The sequence below is a fragment of the Microcaecilia unicolor genome, chromosome 2 (assembly GCF_901765095.1).
Source record: "Microcaecilia unicolor chromosome 2, aMicUni1.1, whole genome shotgun sequence".
NCBI lineage: Eukaryota > Metazoa > Chordata > Amphibia > Gymnophiona > Siphonopidae > Microcaecilia > Microcaecilia unicolor.
This window is the reverse complement of record NC_044032.1, coordinates 611,011,341-611,039,321: the sequence shown is the minus strand read 5'-3', so window position 1 is coordinate 611,039,321 and position 27,981 is coordinate 611,011,341. Positions and strand designations below refer to the sequence as shown.

The 27,981-nt window shown below is 43.6% G+C and overlaps 1 protein-coding gene across 1 annotated transcript in view; it reads right to left on the bottom strand.

The window, feature by feature from the left end:
* Window positions 1-27,981, bottom strand: part of PLRG1 (pleiotropic regulator 1) — a 71,789-nt gene that overhangs the window by 5,645 nt on the left and 38,163 nt on the right. Inside the window, exons 8-13 of the mRNA XM_030191624.1 lie at window positions 26,373-26,465; window positions 24,773-24,922; window positions 24,504-24,605; window positions 22,120-22,222; window positions 15,753-15,861; window positions 79-218 (exon numbers count right to left, since the gene is read on the bottom strand). Of these exons, the coding sequence (XP_030047484.1) occupies window positions 79-218; window positions 15,753-15,861; window positions 22,120-22,222; window positions 24,504-24,605; window positions 24,773-24,922; window positions 26,373-26,465 (697 nt within the window). The remainder of the gene's footprint in view (window positions 1-78; window positions 219-15,752; window positions 15,862-22,119; window positions 22,223-24,503; window positions 24,606-24,772; window positions 24,923-26,372; window positions 26,466-27,981) is intronic.

Genomic DNA, 27,981 nt, shown 5'->3' with positions numbered 1-27,981 from the left:
TGACCTCTCACTCCTGCAATGAACTCATCTGTTTACAATGAATGATAGAAGAATACTGTAGAGAAATCAACTTTTTACCTCCAGACACAAGCACGCCATCAGAATTCACAGCCAGTGTATTGATTATTGCATTATGACCTGACAAGTTCTGAATGAAGTTTCCATCTGGAAATTTCCACTGTTTAATATTATCAGGTGAGCCAGATGCAAACGTATACCTGGATGAAGAAAAGATCAGGAAATTAAAGGAGAGAAAGCAACAGAACTCTGACTTTTAAAAACACAAGTGTTAGCTACAATGAAGTATTCTTTTTGTGAGCATATAATCCTGATTCCCCATTCTCTGTGAAGGTAAAAACAAGCATGACTTGCCAACTTCATTTTAAAAAATAATTTATTGAAATATTAAAAAAAAAAATACCAACTTCCACCACACATTCCCTTGCACAGAAAATAAGGAAAAAAAAAAAAAAGCTTCTTCAAAACAAACATAGGCTAAACAATAACCCGGAAATCATTAAACCTATCATTCAACATGCAGCATAATGAAGAAAAAAGGCCTTTAACATAACATAGTGCTTTCTAATTACTACTATACAGACTTCAAGCTGCCTCTCTCACCGGCAAGCTAGAGATGAGCCCCCTGCTATTAATAAAGGCCCAAAAGCTGTGAGGGTTCAAAAAAAAAAAAAACACATACTTAACTGACTGCACCATTACTATACATTTACAGGGATGCTTCAGAAAAAACAGTGCTCCTAATTGTAGAACACCTGGCTTAAGTAATAGAAAACTCTTTCTTCTTTTCTGGGTTTCCTTAGTAAGGTCAAGAAAAATTCTGAACTGGGATCTCAGAAACAAGACAGCCTTCTTTTTAAAGAAAAGGCAAAAGAGTCAATCACGAGTAACTATCAAAGTTGCAAAAGTCACTGATTCAGAGTCAGACATCTCCAAAATCTCAATTTAAAACGGCCATTTCTGGGTCACGATTTGCTTGCACTTGAAAAGGCTCCTTCTTTCCAGATGCAGATAGGTACACTTGAGTTAATGGAGGAATAGATTCCTATGGAATCAAAAAAATCTCCTTAAGATAGCGTTTAAATATATCTTTTGATGTAATAAAAGGAAGTATAGGAAAATTAATAATCCGATGAGTAGAGAATCTTGCAGTATTCTCCAAACTTTCAATCCTTCTTTTCATTAAAGAATTTTCCTTAAAGACGCATTCATCTCTTGTATAGATTTTAATTGTATCTTATGTTCTTCTAAGCACTGAAAGTTCTGATTCATCCCAGCTTGAAGAGTATTTAAACTGGAGGCATGCAACCGTATCAAATTTAAGATTCTTACTGTAACTCATAGTGTTGCATACTAGTACTCCAGCATATCTTTCATCTCTCATTATTCCATATACCCCTACACATACTTTGCGTTCTCATAATGATAACAGATTGGTTATTCTTAGTCCTTAAAGAGTTCAATGGGAATCTACAAGGGCACGAGCTGTTTTTTTTGGCACCTGCATTGTAGAATTCTCTTCCGCAGTATCTGCAATTAGACACGTCTTATCCCTCTTTTTGCAAAGCTTTAAAAACTTACTTTTTTTTAAATTGCCTTCGGAGCCTGAAGATTGTTTGCTCCTGCGGTAGGAGATGGTTTTACTTTTATTACGGATTGGTTGAAGTAATTTATTTATTGGAAAGGTAGGTCTTTCGTTCTTTTTCTGAACTGAAGTTAGTTTGAAATGCTTCTTATGACCTTGGGAATTGAGTTCCACCATTTAGAGCAGAGATTTCTAAATCCAGCCGTATAGATGGATTTGTAAGTAATGCTTCTGCAGGTCGGTAGGTCGCCTCACCTGTATACCACTTGACAAATCTTGACTACTTTTTTTTTTTTTTTTTAATAGTAAGACTGTTAATTGTCAGAAGGAATGGATCCTAAGGAGCTTAGCTGAGATTGGGTGGCAGAGCCAGTGGCGGGAGGCAGGGATGGTGCTGGGCAGACTTATACGGTCTGTGCCAGAGCCGGTGGTGGGAGGCGGGACTGGTGGTTGGGAGGCGGGGATAGTGCTGGGCAGACTTATACGGTCTGTGCCAGAACCGGTGGTGGGAGGCGGGGTTGGTGGTTGGGAGGCGGGGATAGTGCTGGGCAGACTTATACGGTGTGTGGCCTGAAAAGGACAGGTACAAATCAAGGTAAGGTATACACAAAAAGTAGCACATGTGAGTTATCTTGTTGGGCAGACTGGATGGACCGTGCAGTTCTTTTTCTGCCGTCATCTACTATGTTACTATGTATGCTTTGTATGAATGGTATGATTGGGTCAGAACACTGTAGTACAGGGATGCATGTTCTGTGTGTTTGCTCTTTCCTATCTTATAAATGATGTTCTTTTCTATCTCCTGGACAATTTTGTTATATGAGCAAAATGCCTCGAGGCAGGCAGTATATTAAATTTAATAAACGATGAACCAGCAACAGCCTCCCAAATCGATTCAAGTGTGAAAACTGTAAGAGTGACTTGTGCAACCCGACCCATCACAGATGAAGATGGGCACACAATAGGTGCCACCTCGTCTCCCAGTTTGGCAGCTCTAGTTCCACCGGTTACTGCTTGTAGTTGACCCAAAGATGAAGACGACATATCTTCTTGCACAGCTGAGCCCTTCCCTTCTGGCCCAGAAGCTTCAAGCGACTTCCGCACAGCATCCCTAACAGCAATGGTTGAGGAGGGAATGTCCATAGAGTGGGAGTCAAAGATATCTCCATGCAGAAAAGTTAGGTGACGCCCCTTCTTGCTGCAGGGGCTGACAAACCGGTGACTCACCAGACTGAAGAGCTCGCTCCCTCACGCCTAAGAAAAGAATCCATGGGACCGGTAAACACCGCTTCCTAGCACTTCCACCAGCTAACTTCCAGGTGCTGTGGAGAACTTGCAGCCTATTTGCATATCCTCACAACCTTCTCCAGAGTGACTCCCAGGTCCACCCAGGGTCTCCGCTCTGTTTGTATTTTCTCTCTGCTATTTCTTATGGCTCCAGTACAATTTCTCTTCTTAATACTTTACCTCTTTTTCTATCTGAAACCACTGTATACCGCAAGAACACATTGCCCACCTTCTGCTTTCATCATCCTACCATCCCTTTTGTCTTCTCCCTTCTTAGCTCTCTTTCCTTCCTTTCATTCAACTATCTCCAATCTGTCCGAGTACATCTCATCTTCATTGCTGATGTTATGCTTCTCCTACTCTTCTCCATACTCTCTTGCTCCTTCTCCTGCTCTCCACTGAAGATATCAATCCCAGTCCTTGTCCTCCACATCAGCTCTCATCCTATTTGTGCAGGTCACACAGTGATGTCTCCAATCTAATAGCTGTTCCTCTCCTCTTCTTCTCTGCCTTTCCCATGTGCCTTGTGGAATGCTCGCTCTGTCTGCAACAAGTTTCCTACATCCACAATCTCTATCTATCATACTCTCTACCCGCTTGCCCTGAAGACTCTGCTCCAGCTGTTGCCCTGTGCCATGGAGGTTACCTTCTCTCCCATACTCCTCGCCCGGTTGGCCAAGGAGGTGGTATTGGGCTACTACTCTCACCCTCTTGTAGATTTCAACCTCTTGTTCCACCTCAGTCTCACTGCTTTTTCTTCCTTTAAGTCCACTCCATCCGTCTATTCACTCCTCTACCTCTTCAAGTAGCAGTCATTTATCAACCCCCTGATAAATCCCTTTCTTCCTTTCTCACTGACTTTGACTCCTGGCTTTCCTTCTTTCTAGACCCTTCATCTCCTTTGCTCATTGTTGGGGATTTTAACATTCATGCTAATTATCCCTCTTATGTTTATCATTTTCTTGCTTTAACATCTTTTTTCAATGCTGACCTCCTTCCAGTCTGCTCTTTCACTTGCCAAACAGGACTACTACATTCAGCTGGCAAACTCTCTTGGCTCAAATGCTCGACGTCTGTTTGCCACACTGAACTCCCTCCTCAAAGTGCCTTCACTTCCAACTCTCCCTTCACATTCTCCCCAGACTCTGGTGATAAGGTTCACAGGATTAAGTCACTTCCACCACACCTTCCCTTAGTCCATTCTCTGAACCCTCCTTCAACCTCTGCCTCCTTTTCTTCCTTTCCTGAAATCACTGAAGAGGAAAATGCACATTTTTCTTTCCTCCTCCGAACTGACTACTTGTTCCTCTGATCCTATTCCCACTCATCTACTTAGCACTCTCTCTCTTACTGTCATCCCTTCTGTTGTATCCTCAATCTTTTCACTTTCCAATGCAATTATTCCTGATGCCGTCAAACATGCCATTGTTACACCACTCCTCAAAAAACCTTCATTGGACCCAACCTGTCCTTCCAATTATCGCCCTATCTCCCTCCTCCCTTTTCTATCCAAGATACTGGAATGTACTGTTCACCACCATTGTCTTGACTTTCATCTCAAGCTATTCTTGATCCACTTCAATCTGGGTTTCATCCTCTTCGTTCAACTGAAACAGCCCTTGCTAAAGTCTACAATGACCTGTCCATGGCCAGATCCAAAGGTCTCTATTCTATCCTCATCCTTCTCAATCTATCTGCTGCTTTTGACAATGTTGATCATCACCTACTCCTTGATACGCTGTCCTCACTTGGATTTCAGGGCTCTGTTCTTCTTATATCTCCCATCGCACTTTTAGTGTATACTCTGGTGGATCCTCCTCCTCCACTTCTATCCCACTATCAGTTGGTGTACCACAGGGCTCTGTCTTGGGACCTCGTCTTTTCTCCATCTATACTTCTTCCATTGGTGCTCTGATCTCCTCCCATGGTTTTCAGTATCACCTTTATGCTGATGACTCCTAGATCTACCTCTCCACACCAGAAATTTCAGCAGGAATCCAGGCCCAAATATCAGCCTGCCTGTCTGACATTGCTGCCCGGGTGTCTCACCGTCATCTGAAACTAAACCTGACCACGAATGAGCTTCTTATCTTTTCCCCTAAACCCACCTCTCCTCATCTCCCATTCTCTATGTCCGTGGATAACAGTCTCATCCTCACAGTCTCATCAGCTCATAACCTTGGGGTTATCTTTGACTCCTCTCTCTTTCTCTGCACATATCTAACACGCAACACACAAGCACTTCAGAGCCCAAACACACTCACATATTCACACGCAAACACCCCCAAGCCAGAAGTAACCCCACAAAATGGCCACCCTAAGGGCATGGATTATCTACCATACAATAACAATGTGGACAAAGGGGATACCAGCAGAAACTCCAACTAAATGGAACAAAATACCAGTACATGTCACAGGAAGAAGACGACCACTCCAACAACTGGAAGAGCCCAATCACCACCTAAACAGAAATGCAGAGGCCAAACAAACATCCAGCAACATGAAACCAAACACGAACAACACCCAACAAAATAACATGAGCAGAACAGGCAGACCACACAGACAGCTACAAACTGTTAAAAAAAAAACAATATTAAGCACGACATGCATGTTTCGATACAAATAGGTTACATAAACGCGAGATCGGCAGTAAATAAGACAACACTACTAAGAGACTGAATAGAAATGGAACAACTCTGACTACTGCTCATAAGTGAAACATGGCTGCACCTCAAAGACACTGCACTACTAGATCTATGCCCACCAGGCTATAAAATAATACATATCAAAAGAACCAAAAGGAGGGGAGGAGGTACTGCAATAATATAAAAATCCTTCTTCACAGCAGAACCTGTCGCTAAACACACATCCTCAACAATCGAAATCCTGGCATGCAAAATCACCGACAAAACACTAACTGACCAACTATGCATCACATTATTCTACTACCCTACAGGAAGCTGGATAAATGCCCAAAATGATTTCACAGACTACATATCAGACATCTGCAGCAATCACCCAAATGCCCTATTAATAGGCGACATAAACCTGCACCCAGAAAAACAAAACGACACAAACACCAGAACACTAATGAACTTCATAACAGCACAAGGAGTCTCATCGCACACAAAAGGACACAAATTAGCCATACTAGCCCACAGATTCTCAACGAGTAACAACCACATATTAACAAACCACACATGAGAAGAGGAACCATGGTCAGACCACATCAAGCTCACTTTCACACTACAATGGAAAGAACATGGCAAGAAGAGAGCCAATAACCCAACACACATTTACAACCAGAGGAAAAAAGTAGACAACCACACATTGTGGACAACAACAATAAATGAACTAAATGACATACTACCCAAGGATAAACACGTCATGAGAAACTGGGATGAAACAAGTGAAAACACACTAAACAAAATAGCACCAATCAAAACAAAAATCACAAAACAACCATGTCCCTGGTTTAATGACAGACTATTACACATGAAGAAATTCTGTAGGAAACTTGAGAGCACATAGGCCAAAAACACACACAAACAAAACCATATCGAGAAAAGCAATAAGAACATACACAAACAGCATAAAGGCAAAGCAGAACACTACAGTACATATACAAACCTCAACCAGACCAATACAAACAAAAATATTCAAACTCATGAACAAACTACAGAAAACCCAGAACATATTTGCGACAACAAACACTACCAACTGCAAACAAGCTTGCACGATAATTCAAAAACAAAATAACAAATACAAGATCAAGCCTTCCAAAACCACAAATAAACATCACAGACTACATACAAGATTGCGAAACACACAACCACACTGCAGCAGACAGAATATAGACCACGCTCAAACCACCCCAACTAGACACGGTAAAGATGCTATTGATATGTGCATGCATACTGCCTACTTTACAACAGGGGTGTATCTGAGGTTCGGCGGTAGGGGGGGCAGGGGCTAGAGTGAGGGGGCACATTATAACGCCCCCCCAACCGCCGTTAACCCTCCCCCGCCTACCGCCAACCCTTTCCCCGCCTACCGCCAACCCTTTCCCCGCCTACCGCGGTCACCTACCCCCCCAAGGTCCACTCCTGCCGGTTTTTTAAAATATTACTTCAGCTGGCGGGGGACCCCAACCCCCGCCAGCCCAGCCGAGGTCTTTAACTTCTTCATCCTCGTGCTGTTCCTGCAATGCATCCTTCCAGTTGGACGGAGTTTGACGTCGCAGCACGTTGTACGTACAGGACGTCAACGTGCTGCGACGTCAAACTCCGTCCAACTGGAAGGATGCATTGCAGGAACAGCACGAGGATGAAGAAGTTAAAGACCTCGGCTGGGCTGGCGGGGGTTGGGGTCCCCCGCCAGCTGAAGTAATATTTTTAAAAAACAGCAGGAGCGGACCTCGGGGGTAGGTGACCGCAGTACATGGGGAAAGGGTTGGCAGTAGGCGGGGGAGGGTTAACGGCGGTAGGGGGGTCCAGGGCGAAATCTGCGGGGGCCCAGACCCCTGTGGCCCCACGCAGATACGCCCCTGCTTTACAAATGCCCCGACTACGTGATGAAAACCCCACCAGACTGGTTCAGAGTACCTCACCAACATATCACATACATGTTTGAAAGAGGTCAATTTCCAACAGACAAAGGCGACATAGTACTCACAATTATCCCCAAACACACTACCAGCAAGATCAGTGATATCACAAATTATAGACAAATATTATAGATACTGACCAAAACGATGGAAGGCCTAACACAGCAACTAACAGAATACTTGACAAAATTCTTAGTTCTTCATAAATCCCAATCAGGTTTCAGACCACAACACAGCACTGAGACGGTCATAACCACCCTGATAATGAAATTCAGGAGCATAATATGCCAAGGACAAAACATATTAAAATTGCAATTCGACAGCGTTCGACCTTGTAGACCACACCACACTAATGACACTGCTCAACAACATAGGAATCAGTGGTGCAGTGGCAACATGCTTCAATGGCTTCCTAAAGACCAGATCCTTCATTGTAAAGATGTCCACCAAACACCAGCCTAATAGATCTCTGAATGTGGGGTACCACAGGAATCGCCAATATCATCAATACTGTTCAATGTAATGATGGCGCCACTTGGAAAAAACTGGAATTAATGGGTTTCAACCCATTTATATATGCAGACTACATCAACATCTTCATAACGGTTTCCTAAAGGACAAGTCCATAAACCGCTACTAAATGGACTTGGGAAAAATCCACAATTCCGGGAATAACATGTATAGAATGTTTGTACGTTTGGGAAGCTTGCCAGGTGCCCTTGGCCTGGATTGGCCGCTGTCGTGGACAGGATGCTGGGCTCGATGGACCCTTGGTCTTTTCCCAGTGTGGCATTACTTTTGTACTTATGTACTTAACTTTCCAAAACAATACCACAAACATACAGGACAAAATTAAAAAAAAAAAAAAAAAAAAAAGGATTGGACCTCATGGAAGAAAGGGCAACAACTTTCAAACTCAAACTGGACAGACAAAAAAAAAACAAATTCCTAGTACTATCCAGCCCACACAACCCCACATCCTACCAAAAATTCACAATCAACCAACAAACATACCACATCGAAAAACAACTTAAAATACTAGGAATCATTCTAGACCAACATCTAACACTGGACAATCAAATATCAGCAGTAACATCAAAACGCTTCAGAACACTATGGAAACTGAGAAGAATAACAGACTATTTCCCTAGACAATCTTTCCGGATACTGGTCCAATCAACGATACTATCGCAACTAGACTATTGCATGCAACATACGTAGGGTGCAAGGAAAACACACTAAAATCGCTGCAAACAGTCCAAAACACGGCAGCAAGACTGATTTTCAAAAGAAATCAAAATACGAAACAGCAACCCCACTGCTTGAAACACTACATTGGCTACCAGTCAAGGCAAGAATCTTTTTCAAAGCAAGCATCCTAATCTTCATGATACTATTTGGAATGGTACCCGAATATATGCTTAACATGATTAACTATCCTCAAGAAATGCCAGCCCAGAAAACAGAAACTACCTACTCCTGTATCTACCCAACTGCAAAAACACCATCTACAAAACTATCTACACAGCATGATTTAATTATCAGGGTCGATACCAAAAACCATAAGAAGCATCACAAATCTCCTTCAATTCAAAAAAACAAATGAAAACCTACCTCTTCAAAAAATTCTGCAGTTAATCACAAAGATATTGCCGCCTTCCTTTCAAATCTACCCATCAGAAACTATACAAACAAACATCACCAGAACTCTACAACTGAGCACAAAAGCTACCACTACCTCCTCCTCTTCAAATCTATCTCTTCAAAAATTGTATGAATAACTGCACAAACTATAGATGCCGTCTCCACATTTTGCACAAAACTATTGTAACACCACCAAAATGTAAATTGTAAGCCAATTTGAACCAAAATTTGTTTTTGGATAATAGTGAGATACAACAATGCATAAATAATTAAATAAATATTCCAACAGCATCACTATACTCATATTAGGCCTCTCAAGTCATTTCATTTGCTCCCTGTTTCCGCATACAGTTCAAACTCCTCCTATTGACTTACAAGTGCATTCACTCTGAAGCTCCTCAGTACTTCTCCACTCTTATCTCTCCTTACACTCCTCCCCTGTTCATTGGGTAAATCTCTCTTACCTGTACCCTTCTCCTCCACTACCAAGTCAAAACTCTATTTTTTGTATCTTGCTGCACCATATGCCAGGCATAGACTTCCTCAGCCAGTATGTCAAGCTCAATCTCTGGCCATCTTCAAATCTAGACTAAAAGCTGTGATAGAGTCACATCCAGGACAGTTGGGTTAAGGCAGTTTGTCTGAAATACAAGTCCCAGAAGGCATTGCAGGCAAGGAGCTAGGGGGTGAGATGAAGAGCCTGGACTGGACTCCTAGCTGCTATAGGGGAAGACAAGGGTATAAGCTGGCAGGACGTGTAGAATAGCTGCCACTAGGGGGAAATAGAGATAGGAAACCCTGTGTGTAGGAGCTCTTCATTAGTCTAATGCTCAACTCAGCAGGTGTGGGGGAAGCTAATGGAAGGAGAATAATTGGTTGTGAGAGCAGAAGCCAGGGATTGATTAGGCAGGTGGGAAGGGGTCCCAGAGAAGAGAGAGAAGCAGAAGGACAGAAGAGGGTAGAGTGAAGCAGAGGTGAAATCCCTTGGGTGTGAGAAAGTCCCAAAAGTATTTGCAGGCTGAAAACCCTTGGGTAATAGGTCCCTAAAGTATTGAATCTACCAGTGAAGCCGATGTAAAGGGGAATCCCTTGGGGCAGAAGAAATCCCTAAAGTATGGAACCCCTCCTGAAGGTAAAGAGAGTAGAAGGTAGAAACTGCTGCTTTGTGATTTAACTGTGATGATGAACTGAATGAACTGCTTCTATTTGGAATTAACTATTGTTTATTTTGCACTGGATAAAGAGCCCAGACTGGAGCTAACTATGAGCCTGTATTGAATCCTGGTATGTGTGGATAGCCTACTGCTTAAAGGGGACTATTTGCCACACACTTTCAGGTGGCTTATATGTCTCATTAATCCATGCTTTTGAATACGTTCTGTAGTTTTGTTCTTAATAGTCTCTACCATTTTGCCCGGCACCAATGTCAGGCTCACCAGGATGTCGCTGTGTGCCTTGTAAAATGAGCCTGCAAGGCCTGAGGAGCTTGCTTCCCTGTAAGCAAATAAGCTGACATGACAGTCCCCTTCAGCCATCTAGCAATTGTGGGCTTGGAAGCAATGAGGCCAAGCCTCTGTTTACCAAAAAGCTGTCTGTCCAATTCGCGAATCTCACTAGTTACGTCCAGATTTCTAATGAGGACTCTACGCACACTGAGAAGTTTCAAGGAAGAAAACTGTGCCTCTTCGTCCTCTGCGAAAGGACAGAAGCTTCACAGATTAGTTGAAATGACATGCTGATACCACTTCTGGAAAAAAAGAAGAAACCATGCGGAACCCCCCCCCCCCCCCTTCCGAAAAGCAGAGAAAGGGATCCCAACAAGAGAGAGCCTGAATCTCTGAAATCCTAAATGCTAACGAAATAGCCACCAAGAATGCTCTCTTTAGGATAAGGTCTTTCAAGGAGGCCTTCCACAGTGGTTGAAAAGGAGGCTTTTGAAGAGCACCTGATGGACTAAAGTTCCTTTCTGGACACGGCGTACAAAAGGGATGCCACAAGTGGCCCAATCCCCACAAGAATCGAATGATATCTGGGTGAGCTGTAAGACACGCCCTTCTGTAGTCGGCTCCTGAAACAGGTCAAAGCCGCAACCTCAACTTTTAAAGAACCCAATGCCAAGCCTTTCTGAAGACCTGCTTGGAGAAATACTAGGATGTGCGCAATCTGAGCAGAGAAGGGAGATAGTCCGCGCTCACTCACATCACCAGCCTTCAAATGTCCTCCACACCCTCACTTAAACCATGGATGTACAGTGTTTCCGAGCCAGAAGCATGGTCGCAATGGCCAAATCAGAATAATCTTTTCGTCGCAACCAAGCCCTTTCAATGGCAAAGCTGTAAGACCAAAGGGGCAAGGATCCTCCATGAGCACTGGACTTTGCTTCAGTAGGTCGTGTACTGGCCAAAGACAGAGAGGACCCTCATCCAGCAGTCAAATCAGGTCCACGTACCACTGCCACCATGGCCAATCTGGGGCTAAGAGAATTATTCGACCCCTTCCCAATGTGATCCCTTTCAACACGCGGCCTACTATGAGACAAGGCGGGAAGAAATACAGTAGATGTCTGCGGCCAGGGCTGCAGAGGGCATTGATCCCCACTGAGCCTGGTTCTTTCCGACAGCTGAAGAACTTGAGCACTTTGGCATTCCTTTCTGTTTTCATCAAGTTCAGACACAGAGTACCTCATCGGTCCACTATCAGCTGACACCCCTGGCTGGATAGTTCCTATTTTTCCAGGTCCAAGGAGTGCCTGCTGAGAAAGTCTCCTCCACATTCAAGGATCCCATGGTGTGAGCTGCCGACAAGCAGAGATTATTTTTCTCAGCCCAATTCATGAGGGATGCTGCCTCTACTGCCATCAGACAACTGCAGGTTGCTTGTTGATATAAGCCACCACTGTCTTATTGCTGGAGAAAACTCAGACGGGGCCTCTGCCAGAAAAGGAGCAAAGTTGCAAAAGGCACTCTGTACTGCCCTGAGCTTCAAGCGATTTATTGACCACTGAGACTCCCGTTCTGTCCTTCTGTGCCAGATGGAACTTGTAATGAGCTCCCCAATCCAAGCATGCAAGAAAGATGGTGGCGGCGGCGGCTGTGTAGTGGAGACGTTTAGTGCGTCAGTTTCCTAATCCCTGCGGTTTCTGCCAGTAGAGACTGTGGACCGCACTGAACCCTAGAAAGGGCTGAGACATGGCCAGAACGCTGGTGCGGACGGCTGAGTGGTTGCGGGACCTTGGTGCAACCAAGCTGACAAGGCAAACGACCGTGTGATGCGGGATCTCTCTTTACCTCCAGCCCTGAACTTCGAGTGGTCAGCGACTGAGGTGTGCATTCTCACAGGGAAGCGAACTCGGAGTTGCGGTCGCTGCCGTACTCGTTTCACCGTGAAGGGGCGCGGTACCGAGAGAAGGTGCGCAGCCACTGTTCCCGCGTGCGACACTCCCCGGCAGGCCTCGTCTTGGTGCCGAGAGGGAAACGTTTCGGGCGGCTCCCTTCCTCCCCGACGGCCTGGGAAGCGGGGGCCTCCGCTGCCTCTATGTGGTTGCGGTCGCTGTGGAGTGAAGCATACAGCGGGCCTGGCACGGAAATCTGCAGCCTGGGACTGGAGTACAAGGAGTGACCGAGAGGACCTGCACCCAGAGCTGAGAGTTTTATAGTTCGAATGGAACCATCTCTTTGCTGGATTTAATTTTCATCCTGCTTGATCAAGCTTTCAACTAGTAGAATTCTTGACTAGCCTGGATTACTGTATGATTCTCCAGTCCTCTACTGGTATGGAGGTGTGGCTGAACTGTTGTCATAACAAGCTAAGCTTTAATATTCATTCTGAAGAATGTTGTTCTTAGGTGACCTTTAACAAAGTAAAAAAAAAAAAAAAACACACCTAACGGAAAAACTCTGCCCTTCCTGCATGCGCTAGGGAGTCAGAACTTCTAGTGCTGCTGCGTCTTCGGCTTCAATCTTTGTTTTTCACGAGCAGGATATTCTAATTAAGGCATGCAGAACTGCAAGAAAAGTGCATTAGCCTAATGTGTCTGCTCCACATGAACCTTATCCTACCACAACATCACTTTGTATTTGTTCATACTGGAGTTGGCAATCGCCTCTCCGGTACTATGTAAGCCACATTGAGCCTGCAAATAGGTGGGAAAATGTGGGATACAAATGTAACAAATAAATAAAATAAATAAATAAATAAATAAACTTGCTGGCATCCGTTGTCAACTCCTATAGTGTTATCAGAAAAGGCACACCGACAGTCAAATTCCTGGGCGACAACCACCACTGCATACTCTGTCTGGCAACCAGCGTCCAAGATGAAGATCGTACTTTTGAGACACCAGTAGCTGAGAAGAGATTCCTGTAACAGCTGCATATGAGCCCTTGCCCATGGCGCCACTTCCAACCCCAAAACCCTGGGCCTGCCTTGACCGAAAAGAAGAATAGCAAGGAAAAATCAAGATCAAGTATACGACCGTCGTATCACGTCATTCCTTATACCATGCAGATTGGAAGGACTGTACAGATCTTTATTTGCTGTCATCTACTATGTTATCTGTTGAACCAGCTTTGACCTCCTGCGCTCTGTGAGGAAGATCCTCTCCTGTGCTGTGTCGAATAGAATGCCCAGATACTCCAGCATCTGTGATGGAGTTAGTCTGCTCTTCTTGAAATTGATCATCTGCATAACACAGACAACTTTGTCCATTGCCGCCACATTGGTAGAATAGGATGACTCACGAACGAGCCAGTCATCAAGATATGGGCAAACTCCGATTCCCTGGCGTCGAAGGAAGGATGCTGCCATCAACACCCTAACTTTAGTAAACATTCTTGGAGCTGTGGCGAGACTGAAGGGCAAAGCCTGATCTGGAATTGACGATCCAGCAATGCAAAAATGTAGAAACCTCTGATGCAGTGGCCATAAGGATATATCCAAGCACACCTCCTTAAGATAAAGGACAGCGAGAAATTCTCCCATTTGAACCGAGGCTATGACTGCTCTTAGTGTCTCCATGTGAAAGCAGGACTCTGAAGCAGTGGTTTATACCTTTGAGATCTACGATCGCACAAAAAAGGTGCCTTCCTTCTTTGGGACAATGCAGTAGACGGGGTACCTGCCTTGTCCCTGTTTGGCCAGGGGAACTAGAAGAATGGCCCAAAGCACCAGCAATGAATCTACAGTGGCCTGTGGCTAGTAGGCCCCTCCTCCCTGCTTTCAGTGCTACAAGCAGAATGGAGAGTCAGAAAGGTATGGTTTCATCCACCTTTAGTACCTGGATTATCTGAGGGCCAGGGAACTACAGCAAAGAAAGTAAGCAAGCAAAACAGCCCAAGTGTCTCCTGAAAGAACTGAAAAAGACTGAAGGGAAAAATAACGTTAAAAAAAGAGTGATGGGTGTTCTGTCCCATGACAGCCTGGCACTAGTTATAGTGTGACTTTAAAATGTGTTAATGCCTTCACTGCTATTCTTACCCCTAAAGATCTTGACTGCTGTAGTCTTCACTGCTGAGATATGTGTGTGAACAATGCATTGTGTGTAATGTAGTTCACAGACAACGCAACCCCACTTGCCTGTCTGTATAAGATCTGCTACTACTGGTTGTGATGCTGCTAAGATCACTCCTCTGTCTCAGCCAAGCTTGGCTTCTTTGTTTAGGTGCCAGCACTTCCTGGCCATTCTTACTCTCTCTGTCCTAAGAGGTCAGCCAGGTATGACCTTTTCCTCCAATCAGGGGCTGCCCCACAGAGCCGCCCTTGCCACTAAAGAGCAGGCTTCGTCTCTATTGGCCTTTCTACTCCTTCTTCTCTGAGTCTGTATGAGCTTCTGGCTCCGCCCCCCCCCCCCCCCCCCCCTGTCCATGAGGAGGACAGTATCCATTTTTGCTCCAGGACAAAGGAATGATTCTGTCGTAGCTCTGGAAAAGCACTAGTCTTTTCACCCTGAAAATATCCTCCTTAAAGAGGGTACTGCACTCCCAAACACCTAACTCCGAGCTGCCTCTATCTGTGGAACTATTTTTCTTACCTCTGCAACGAGCTGATCCTGGTTAAACTTCTACCTTCTCTCCACTGATACAGCTCACAAAACCACAGGATTCCTTTGTGCTTATGAACATCTAACTGTGAGTAATCATCTATATTATTTAATAAAGGAGCTTCAGAAAAGAACAAGAGATTTAGGTGTGTTGATGTGCTAGGGGTTTATACTTCAAGATATTGAGACTTATAGCTAAGTAACTCTTAAGAAACAGCTATACAAGTCTCGAGAGACTTGACAATGGGAAAAAAATATTTATGTCAGTAGTATATCATGTGGTTGATAGCCATTTGTTTTGTCTGAGTCTACTGGAGAAACAGGAGACTTGGACTAAGTCAGCAAGAAGAACCCTACAGGAATCCTGTCTATCAAAATGCTCACCTTCCTGTCTGGTGATTGTTAAATACTACAACAATCTTTTTAAGAACGACTCTGCATAGAGCACAGGCTTAAAACTCACCTATGAAAGTTCTCACCTAGAGAAAAGGTAAATACCCAGCTATTCCCTGCCCTACCAACACATGCTACAGAGGAAAACTAGTGAACAGGAGCCAGATATTCAAGTTACTTACTGTTTCGGATGCAATACAACTGCTCTTACGGACTTCTTATGATTTGTTAATGTGACACGTGTTTTCCCTGCCACCATATCCCAGAGTCGTATTGTAGTATCATGGCTGCCTGTGAAATGACCAAAAAATGTGAATAAGGCAATGGATCAACAGCCACACACACAGACAAAACAACTTATGTTTGTCTGCCACCAGGAGATCCAAAACAACATTTATCACAGTCAGACAGAATATTTTAAGAGGAAAATCATAAAATCAAAAAAGTAGTATAAAAAGGACTTCAGAAATACAGATCGTTATAGTGCAAAGATACTTTCAAGGCTTCATTTTCAATCACTGGTACTAAAAAAAAAAAAAAAAAAAAACACAAAAAAAAAAAAACCTAATCTATATCATTGCTTTCCAACTTTTTTAAAATGTTTTCTTTTTACAAACTTCTTTTACATTCCAGTTTACTTATCTTTCCAAGGGCCCATGCATTGTTTTGGACAAGAAAAGGCTGATATTTTCTTGTAACATAGTAGATGACGGCAGAGAAAGACCTATACAATCCATCCAGTCTGCCCAACAAGATAAACTCATATGTGCCACTTTATGTGTATACCTGACCTTGATTTGTATCTGCCATTTTCAGGGCACAGACAGTAGAAGTCTGACCAGCACTAACCCCGCCTCCCACCACCGGTGCTGCCACCCAATCCCCACTAAGCTTCTGAGGATCCATTCCTTCTGAACAGGATTCCTTTATGTTTATCCCACGCATTTTTGAATTCCGTTACAGTTTTCATCTCCACCACCTCCTGTGGGAGTTGCTTACAACTATTTCTGAACTTGATGTTTAAGCAAGGGTGTTCTCCATTCAGTGTTCTATTCAATGTGGAAACTGAAATGATTAAAACCTTTCTTCCTGAGAGAAACTTTTCGAAACCTAATACAATCAATGGTCCTAAGCCATGCAGATTACTGCAACGGAATCTATGCGGGATGCAAAGAGCAACTCACAATAAAACTCCAGACTGCCCAAAACACAGCAGCCAGACTGATATTTGGTAAAACATGATTCGAAAGTGCTAAACCCCTCCATGCAAAGCTGCATTGGCTCCCAATCAAAGAACGGATCAGCTTCAAAATCTGCACTTTGGTTCACAAAATAATCTATGGCGGAGTCCCAGTATACATGACAGATCTCATAGATCTACCAACCAGAAACAGAATCGGATCATCACGATCAAATCTAAACCTACATTACCCAAATTGTAAAAGACTTAAATACAAAACAACGTACACATCCTGCTTCTCCTACATAAGCGCACAACTATGGAATGGACTCCCAAAAGCCGTGAAAACAATCCATGACCACCTAAACTTCAGTCTAAAGAGAATCCACGTACGTGGAGAACTCAATAGATCCCACGGCACGTAAAGTGTAAACAAAAAGGTGAGAATATGAGCCAGGCTATCCAATAATTGGACCTGAAGTTTGAAATAAACAAAATTTAATAATATTCAAACAAATAATAATAACAAAATTCAAATCTAAACTTCAGGAAATCACTAAAAACCAACCTCTTCAAAAAGGCTTACCCCACACCCAGCAACACAGCATAACCAATGACTGTACTGGACAACATACAATCTTCACTCCCTTGACCCTCATAGTGCCTGTTCCACCGTTATTAAATGGGCTTGGGGAAAATCCACTATTTCTGGGATCAGCAGTATAAAATGTTTTGTACATATTTGGGATCTTGCCGGGTATTTGTGACCTGGATTAACCACTGTTGGAAACAGGATGCTGGGCTCGATGGACCTTTGGTCTTTCCCAGTATGGCAATACTTATGTACACATCTACCTCATTCGACCACAATATAACCTTGTATTTGCTATCAATCGACTTGGCGAACGTCTTGATGGTACTATGTAAGCCACATTGAGCCTGCAAATAGGGGGGAAAATGTGGGGTACAATTGTAACAAATAAATAAATAAATATCAGTACCTTCTCTTGCCAACCAATTTTGAAAGATCCTTCTAAATAAGGGGTTCTTAACCTAGTCCTCGGGACACACATAGCCAGTCAGGTTTTCAGGATATCCATAATTAATATGCAAGAGATAAATTTGCATGCCTTACCTCCATTGTATGCAAATTTATCTGATGAAAACTCATTGAAGGAACATTCCACAGGTGGAAACTCAGCAAAATACCTCTCATGAGAGATTTGAGTCTGTGCCTTCCTCTGTCTGCTGGACTGATATCCAGGCCTTGATATCGGGCACTGAGGTACAAGTCTGCTGTGAGCCTCTGGAGCAGCATCCTCCCCTGACATCGAGTGTTGGTGCTGGTCCCAATGCCTAGCTAGGCACAGGTGTTGACAACCTCTTGACAGGCATGTTATGGGCCTACAATTCAGGCTGGTGCCAAGTGCCCTCGATGCCTGAACACTCTGCAACTGTAGCAAGCTTTCCAGCTCCTTCTTGAGCATGTCCCAGAACCATTCAAGCGCAGACATCTGTAAAGGCTGGGTCAGGACCGGAATGGAGACAGCCTGCGAATCTGTAAGTGCTGAATCAGAAGCGGAGTCTTGGCTGCATGGAGTCTGCTACATCAACACTGCAACAACAGAGGGGGGAGTGGTCTTCTCTGAATCAACACTTCTTGAGTGCTGGCAATGCCAATGCCCTGGAACTCCGGCACTGTGTCTTAAGGGGAACAGAGGCAGATACTTCTTAGTTTTTGCTCGATGCTTGGCATTGGTATCCCTCGATGCCAACGAAGAGGACGTCAAATCCACACAGTGCACTCTGTTTCAGATACAACTCTAGCAGCCATGGGAACCGATGTTGATAGTCCGGACTTAATGCGCAGAGCCTCTCACCTCCGTGTGAAGGCGCTGCACGGGCAAGAAGAACATCTGATCGCCGCCGAGTCTTCAGGACGTCTCTCCTTTCCTGACCTGGGCCCGCCCCCGTCTGACGTAACCTACTTACGTCAGACGGGGGCGGCCCAGGTCAGGAAAGGAGAGACGTCCTGAAGACTCGGCGGCGATCAGATGTTCTTCTTGCTCGTGCAGCGCCTTCACACGGAGGTGAGAGGCGCTGCGCGGGCCCGGTAAGTCAGAGAGGGGGCCCGGTGGAGGGGGGGAGCGGCGGCGACGACCTCAGGGGGGCGGAGCTGTGAGAGGAAGAGAGGGGGGCCGGGGCTGCTAAAGTTTGGATTTCTATACTGCAGGGGTAAGCGGGGAGCAGCGGCGACCTCGGGCGGGGGGGGGGGGGGGGGGCAAGGCCGTCCATACAGGACGCTCCTGACGAGCGCCTTTGCCCCCTCCCAAAACACACGTTTGTGTTTTGTATTTTTTGTTGTTTTGACGTTTGTGGCATGCGCAGAGCAGCCAGCATAAGGCTTGGCTGCTCTGCGCATGCTTTAGGGGCCGATTACCGATGGGGATTACACCAGTTTCATGCATTGTACTTTAGAATACTGCACCAAACATGTGCGGCTTGTTTTTATGGTGCATTCTTCGTTTTTTCAAATTCGTTAAGGACTTTTACGTTTTAGATTTTTTTACGTTTGGTTGATGCATCTGCCTCTTAGTGCCAAAAAGTTTCTCACGCTGACCCTCTCTACCTTTCTGGGTTCTTTTCTGCACACGCAGAGAACACAGAGGTATTGTGGTCTGGTCCCAGCCATGACAGGCACCCAACTATGGGGATTAGTCCCAGAGGTAACCCTGTTGCACCAGGAACAGCATTTAAAAGCCACTGGGAACTTTCTGGGACATGACAAGGCAAAACTGCTGATGCTAAATGAAATAGCTCAATGGTGAGGAAAAAAAGAAATCTCATCTGAGAAAACACTCAGTGTAACTTGGCTGAAGCACAAGCCTAAGAGGGCATCTGGAACCGAAAAATAAAAGAAACTTAAAAAGGCCGGAAACTCTATGGATGCATAAAAGCAATAAGGAAAAAAAAATATAAGGAAAACGCAAAAGAATCCCACAAGGGAAGACACTAAAATGAAAAACAGTTTGATACACCAAGGAGAGAGCAATGAACGTGGCCTCTCTGCGCCGTGGAAAACAAGAACCTGATGGTCCCGCAAGCCAACATCAGGCAGGAAAGCATTCACACACGCACGGTGTGGTGCTACCAAAAGCCTCTTAAAGAGATATTACAGTGGTGGAAATAAGTATTTGATCCCTTGCTGATTTTGTAAGTTTGCCCACTGACAAAGACATGAGCAGCCCATAATTGAAGGGTAGGTTATTGGTAACAGTGAGAGATAGCACATCACAAATTAAATCCGGAAAATCACATTGTGGAAAGTATATGAATTTATTTGCATTCTGCAGAGGGAAATAAGTATTTAATCCCTCTGGCAAACAAGACCTAATACTTGGTGGCAAAACCCTTGTTGGCAAGCACAGCGGTCAGACGTCTTCTGTAGTTGATGATGAGGTTTGCACACATGTCAGGAGGAATTTTGGTCCACTCCTCTTTGCAGATCATCTCTAAATCATTAAGAGTTCTGGGCTGTCGCTTGGCAACTCGCAGCTTCAGCTCCCTCCATAAGTTTTCAATGGGATTAAGGTCTGGTGACTGGCTAGGCCACTCCATGACCCTAATGTGCTTCTTCCTGAGCCACTCCTTTGTTGCCTTGGCTGTATGTTTTGGGTCATTGTCGTGCTGGAAGACCCAGCCACGACCCATTTTTAAGGCCCTGGCGGAGGGAAGGAGGTTGTCACTCAGAATTGTACGGTACATGGCCCCATCCATTCTCCCATTGATGCGGTGAAGTAGTCCTGTGCCCTTAGCAGAGAAACACCCCCAAAACATAACATTTCCACCTCCATGCTTGACAGTGGGGACGGTGTTCTTTGGGTCATAGGCAGCATTTCTCTTCCTCCAAACACGGCGAGTTGAGTTCATGCCAAAGAGCTCAATTTTTGTCTCATCTGACCACAGCACCTTCTCCCAATCACTCTCGGCATCATCCAGGTGTTCACTGGCAAACTTCAGACGGGCCGTCACATGTGCCTTCCGGAGCAGGGGGACCTTGCGGGCAACTGCAGGATTGCAATCCGTTATGTCGTAATGTGTTACCAATGGTTTTCGTGGTGACAGTGGTCCCAGCTGCCTTGAGATCATTGACAAGTTCCCCCCTTGTAGTTGTAGGCTGATTTCTAACCTTCCTCATGATCAAGGATACCCCACGAGGTGAGATTTTGCGTGGAGCCCCAGATCTTTGTCGATTGACAGTCATTTTGTACTTCTTCCATTTTCTTACTATGGCACCAACAGTTGTCTCCTTCTCGCCCAGCGTCTTACTGATGGTTTTGTAGCCCATTCCAGCCTTGTGCAGGTGTATGATCTTGTCCCTGACATCCTTAGACAGCTCCTTGCTCTTGGCCAGATGAAAGATACACTATCCTGCTTGTCCTTGGAGAACTATAAAATCTGGTCCTAACTTTCAAAACTTATCACCCTCTTCGTATCCCAGTCTTCTGTAATAAACTCCTGACTGTCTTCTTAACTCCTGTAGTCACATTTCTACCTTTTTCAAACTTGTGTTCCATGGATTCTTTTCAAATTACCTCTCTATTCTCATATTACTCTATTGGCTCCCAGTTAAATATGGAGCAATTTCTAAGCTTCTCACTTTCACTTTAAAAAGGTATCCATGGTTTTGTACCATGTCACTTTCCTGTTCATCTGACAATATATTCTTACATTCTCATGGCTCTGAGTTGTGCACTGTTCCCCACTTCCAATAAACAAAGTGGCTGCCTCTCATTGAGGATTTTTTTTTCTAGCATCACTGACAAATATCTGGGAAAAACTGAACTCATTTCTTCAAGCAAGCATTAAATGCTTTACAATAAAAAAAAAAAAAAAAAAAACCAAAAGCAAAAGTTTTTATACATGTAGAATTCTCATATAGTTAGGAAATATGTTAGAAAACAAAGCTGCATGTAAGGATGGCTCAGTGTAGAAGGTCCCCAGTTTGATCCTTGAGTTGGTTCTTTCATTCCCCAGGGTTGGCTGGGGATACTGCTGACATAGTGCTCTCAGCCCTTGAAAGTGGTGGTGGGAGAGAGTCTCATTCACGGATGCAGAGCAACACCCACTGATTAGATTTAGGCACAGCCCTCAGTCAAGGATTATCACTACAATGACCAGACTAAGTGTGTTTTATGGGTGAACAGAAACGGATATTACAAAATAGGGGAAAAATCCTTAGGCAGTTATAAATGAAGATGCATGGCACCAGAATCCAGCCCTGAAGTACAAAGGAGGAGAAATTGCTTGGTCAAAATTTGAAAAATAGTACGCAGTTACTTAACACAAAGCACAATATTTCTCTTTACCAGTAATGATCTGAGGCTCTGCTGCCTGGCATCTGACAGTTGCCACTGCATTGGTATGTCCTGTTAGTGTGTGAACACTAGCTTTTGTTCTCACATCCCAGATCTAGAATTAGAACAGACAATGTGGAAAGTAAGGAACTCGTGCTGTTATAGAAAATGCTTTAAAGACAACTGTGACAAAACAGGTTTTAAGCTTGTAATGTATTATTTTTTGAAGTGTATTTCCTTAGTTTGACCAGCAGGTGGTGCATGTTTATGTTTAAAGCTGTTACAGAGTAATGACTGTTTTTGCTTTAGTCTGGCACAAATAGGAAGTAATATACAGTATACTTTTGAAAACTTGCTTTTCTGGGCTCTGATTAGCCCAGGAGCTCATTCATCTAGGATGTACTGGTTTTTGCCCTAGTCTTAGCCAGGGAGAAGAGAGAAAGATTTCTTTGCTGAGGCCCTGTGAACAGTTACATTTGATAACCTGTGAGCAGCTATATGTCCTGATATCCCCAGGTACCATTTAGATAGTACACAAATGTTTAGTGTTATAATTGATCCATATTTCAGTTACATGTTACTTGCTGATTGCACTTTTTCTGTTCATTGTTCTACCTTTTCATGAGAATAAACATTTTTAGTTTATTGTCTCTGCTTTTCTGGACTAGGAATCTGGTGGTTTGTGTGGGTGCTTTCTAGGAACTGTGGAACTACTGGGAGTGTGGACCCAGTAACCTAGGAATCATTGGGGATAATTTGAGAGTGAGAGATTTGCCCAGAGGCAGTTGGGAGGGTGCTAGTGTAAAGCACAAATGGCAGGTACAGGCAGACCTGAGCTGTGCTGGGGATAGACCCTTTAAGTGGTCGCGGGATAGCCCCAGGCTGGTGGGGCTAGGCGTTTTGTGACAACAACGCAAAGTGAAATTTCCCTTCCACTGAGCTGTGCCAATTTGCTTTACACAGTGAAACTCTGATGCTGACCAGGTCAGATTTCCTGCCTTCTGTCTTGAGGTGGGGACAGTGGCCCACTGGAACAAATTGTGCATGGTGAAAACCCTGCTCTGTATTCCCTTCTACCCTTACCACCCATATTTTGTAAAATAATTGCATCACTCTGCTGTAAACAATGGTGGTAATGGTGGGGGGGGGGGGGGGGTGATAATTTTCCTTTTGTCTTTATTTTTTTTTTTGAGCCTGCAGTTATAAGTAGGAAGAATGGAGACACAAGTAATAATAATGTAGTTTAAGAAGATGAAGCTATGTGAGAATTTGAGCGAAACCATGGCTAAGGTAACAGGACTATCCTGCTCAAGTTATGGATGTAAGTGCAGTTCAAAAGAATGTCTTCTGACTCAGTCTTTTTTAAAATGGACACTAAGGTTACAATATTCCACTTGACCCATCTAGCACAATCAGCTGCATAAACACCTCTGCTTTTATAGTTGATTTTCCATGTGTTCTAGCATTTCTCAGACTACTGCTTTAATCAGAAGGTAGTTCAATTTGCCACAGAATTTTCCAAACAAAAATTAGCCACATAAAAAGATAATTCATAGGAGTGTGTGAACATCTCACTATAAAAATATTTCTATAAACTAGATATCAGGTGCATCGCTAGCATCAAACATAGCAAGCAGACAAACTGGTCAGAACACCAAATGCACTTAAATCAAATTTTTAATTTAAATTAAAATTTTTCATGAAACTATTTGGTCTCCACCCTGTGCTTCTGCATCTGCTGGGCCACTTGTTTATTTTAAAGGAGAAAGTTTGTGGGGTCCCCCCCCCTTTCTTTTTATTCTTGTATGCTTCTGATACAAAATTTTTACTTTTGAAAGAAAGGAAAAATTTGAACTGCACATCATCCCAGCTCAAACTAATGGATAAAAGGGATTAAAGCCTTTGTTTTACCACAAGAGAAACTAAGTTGGTCACTAGCTTCCAAACAGATGAAAAATTAACCTCTACAGTATGTCCAATTACAGGAGTTTTATTGTAAACAAAAGCCTTAAATAAAAATACATTTTAATAAAACACCCTCTAAATGCTAAATCCACCTTTCTTGGCCCATTTTTATTCTGTTCCAGGCTGCATCTCCACAACAGTGTGAGTGTTCCTTGGAAAAAGCGAAGTTATTCACCTGTAGTGGGTATTCTCCAAGGACAGCAGGATATGTATTCTTACATCCCCTCCCAAATCCAACTTATCTAATAGCAAACCATGATCGACTAGATCGAAAGCTGCTGAAAGACTTAACTGCATTAAAATAGCAGATTGACCTTGGTCTATCAATCTGAGTTCAGTGACGAGGGATAACAAACAAGTTTTCCCCGTCTATCACCACCAAACAAGTGCTAGGCATTCAGTTCAGGAAGCAATCTGTCTCTGCTACTTACTCGAGCAGTGGAGTCTCTACTGCATGTAACCAACACATCAATGGTTGGGTGCAGGTCCAACCCATACACCGCACTCAGGTGGCCATGGTAATGACGAATAACCTGAATTGGTAAACAAAAATCACAACATTATATACGATCTGGAGGAAGAGGGGCAGTCCAAGGGAGCTCATAGTTCCTGACATGCTCACCACACATGAGAATAAATCCAGGCTCTCACATCAAATTATTAGAAACAATAAACACCATTTTTTTTTAAAGAACCATACCTTATTATATTCAAGATCCCAACATTTCACTTGTTTGTCTTCCCCACAAGAAAACAGATAAGGGCTTCTGGCACTCACAATAACTCCTCGGACTGTGCTGATGTGCCCTGTTAAGGACAGTTTTAATTTACCTGCTGAAAGGTCCCAGATCTGTCAGAGAGGAAAGAAAAAGAAAGAAAGGAAACCTTGCAAACCATAAGCTACATCAGACATGAGATAGCTGCACAAACACAAGAAAATTTTACATTTCAAAAGTTCTTTATTACTTTTAAGGGATTCTAGTGCTCTGGGCTCCACCCTTGGCTGATTTTCAAGTTACCTGGGTTGATGTGTAATTGCGATTGGTTTTTAAAGCACATCTTCATCTACCAACCAAAGCCTTGCCCCCACCATGCTTTTAAAATGTGAGCTTTCAGACAGCTTTTCAATTTCTGGTCCAGTCCTGCCTGCTTCTGTGATACCCTTAGACTGAATGTGTGTGGGTATGTGGATGTGTTGAGTGATGCTTAGATGGAGACTCTGGCTGTGACGAACTTGGCCCGATACCGGGCCAGGCTTATATGGTCTGTGTCTCATATATGACAATCTGGTTTAGGATTCGCTGGAAAGGGCTTAGACAGCAACTTTACTGGCTGGAAAATGAGGACAGTGCTGGACAGATTTTACAGTCTGTGTCCAAAAAATGAGGGGACGGGTGGGGATGGGCAAGATTCCATTCCCAGCGCAACTCTCTAAAGGAAAGCTGCATTTAATTCTCCATCACATTGTAATGCCGCAAAAGACATAAGATCTACTAAAGAATACATTTTATTAGGTTCATTAAAGGCATTTAATATTATATAACAACTATTTTCTTAACTAAATTTGATGTTAAAATAGGCTATTTATATTAAATATCTCCAAGTTATATCTTTCCTGTGTACATCTTGTCGATCTCTTCTCTTCACCAGGGGTAGACTGACAATGATCTGGGCCGCCGAGCAGTAAAGGTCTTTGCCCCTCCCCCTGCTGCCCAACCTCCCACCTCCCCACCTTTGTTTCCAGTACTCACCTCCTGCACACTACAGACCCCACCTTTGTTTCAAGCCTGTCTCTTATGCTAACCTCCCTTTTGTCTTGCTTTCACTGACTCACATATTTTCCATTTCTCCTTTATTTTGCTGTCATTTTAGCAATTGAGAATACATTTAATTTTTTTCTCTACACAAATCAGAACTCCAATAGAACAAGTTTTTCTCCTCTTCTGAATCTCAAGTCCCCGTCTATACCCTTATTCTCTCTCTTCTTGCTTTATTTACAAGCCTCTATTCTCTAACCCTCCCCTTTCCACTTCAGTCTCTCCCAGGCCCTTCCCTCCCACTTACAATTATCGAACTGTGCCACTGCATTAATGCACCTTATTCTCAATGGAGCCTATTGACTAACACCACACATTAATGCAATAGCACAACCTGATAAACAGACCCCACAGCTTGTGGGGAAAATGGAGATAGGATTTATGGTGTTTCATTTTTAACATGAAACGTGAGAAGAATAAAGAAACGTGAGAAGAATAAATAGTGATAAAGACTCAACTATGCGTGTTGTATTTTAGTCCTACCTTAATCGTTCTGTCAGCAGAGCCGGTAACAAACCACTGATTTCCAGGTTCCACTGCAATACATCTGACCCAGCCCAAGTGACCACTGATAACCTAGAGAAATAATGAAAACACACAAGCACAGCTCAAGGACACAGTAACTTCAAGGAAGGAAACGTGTATTTTTCTGAATATTAAAACAATGCATGTGGTCTATGAAATCCATGTCAACAAAGTAGGGGACAAAACTGTGAAAGGAGTGCATAGACTCACACTCCAGAATATAACCATGCAATTAGCAGGGCTTTGTCCCATGGCACAGGAAAGCTGTTCTTTGCTTATTAATAAGTTCAGCAAGTATGAAGGAGATATCTTGCAAACATTACATTTATAAGTTTTTCAGGTTTCTTCATACATACTTGATATACCACTAATTGATGGACCACCAACACTACATGAGTAGTTAGTGTTATTTTTTTTTTATTTGTTACTCGCCACCTCCAATTTCACAACAAAACTGGGAATTACTTTTACAAACACTTCAACTCGGTTTCCCTGTGGCAGGGGCGTAGCCAAACACCCAATTTTGGGTGGGCCTGGGCCCAAGATGGGTGGGCAGAAGAACCTCGCCCCGTCCCACAGGTGATTTGGTCTCTCCTCTCACCTGAATGCCATATGGTCTCTCAAACATCCCCCCTCTCCCGTATACCTTTTAAATAGCAGATTTTCACAAGCAGCGAGCAGCAACTAATACACACTGCTCATGTTGGCCCCACACCCTTCCCTCTGATGCAGCTTCCTGTTTCCACCTAGGCAGAAATACATGAGAAGGAAGGCTGTGGGGCCGGTGCGAGCAGTATGTATGTCACTGCTCACTGCAGGCGAAGATCTGCTATTTACAAGGTGTACAGGAGGGACACTTTTTGGGAGTTTTCGGCTGGTGGGGCTTGGGGATCCCTGCCAGCCACATCATAGATATGCTGCTACTAGGTAGGCCTGTGCCCACCCAAGCCCACCCTTGGCTACGCCACTGCCCTGTGGTATCTCACACTTCATGATCTTAACTTGTTAATATTACCATATATTCACACAGCCTAATAACATTAAATTTCCCTCTCACCATTACCAATCTTTCTCCCCTTGCATTACCTTGGACTGATCACCTTCTAATTCTTTCTTCGTTGACTCCCAGTGAGTTCTAGACACAAAGGTTAGTTCACGCTGGCGCCACTAGTCGGTTCCTTTATCAGAACCCAAATACTTCTCTCCCCTTGTCTACTTTTCTGCCTGAAAACTATCTTTGAAAGAGGCATTGTGTTGTAGGAATACCTCCAAAAAGCCCTACTCCTCCAAAAAAATTAGCGCCCCCACACCAGATTCATGTGCTCAGACTAATCCTACTTTAATGTCAAAGAAAAAGGATCCATGTTTTTTTTTTTTTTTAAATAGTCTATTTACACTTCAGAGTCAACTTGGACGGGCAGAACGGGGTCTGGTGGAAAACTCATTCACCAGAAACTCAGCATACATTCCCGAGTTATTTCTAGATTTTACAATAAAGAAATTAAGTCTGCTAAGAAAAGTTTATTATTCTAAACTTATACGTAACAATTATTTTGCACAGTTTCAC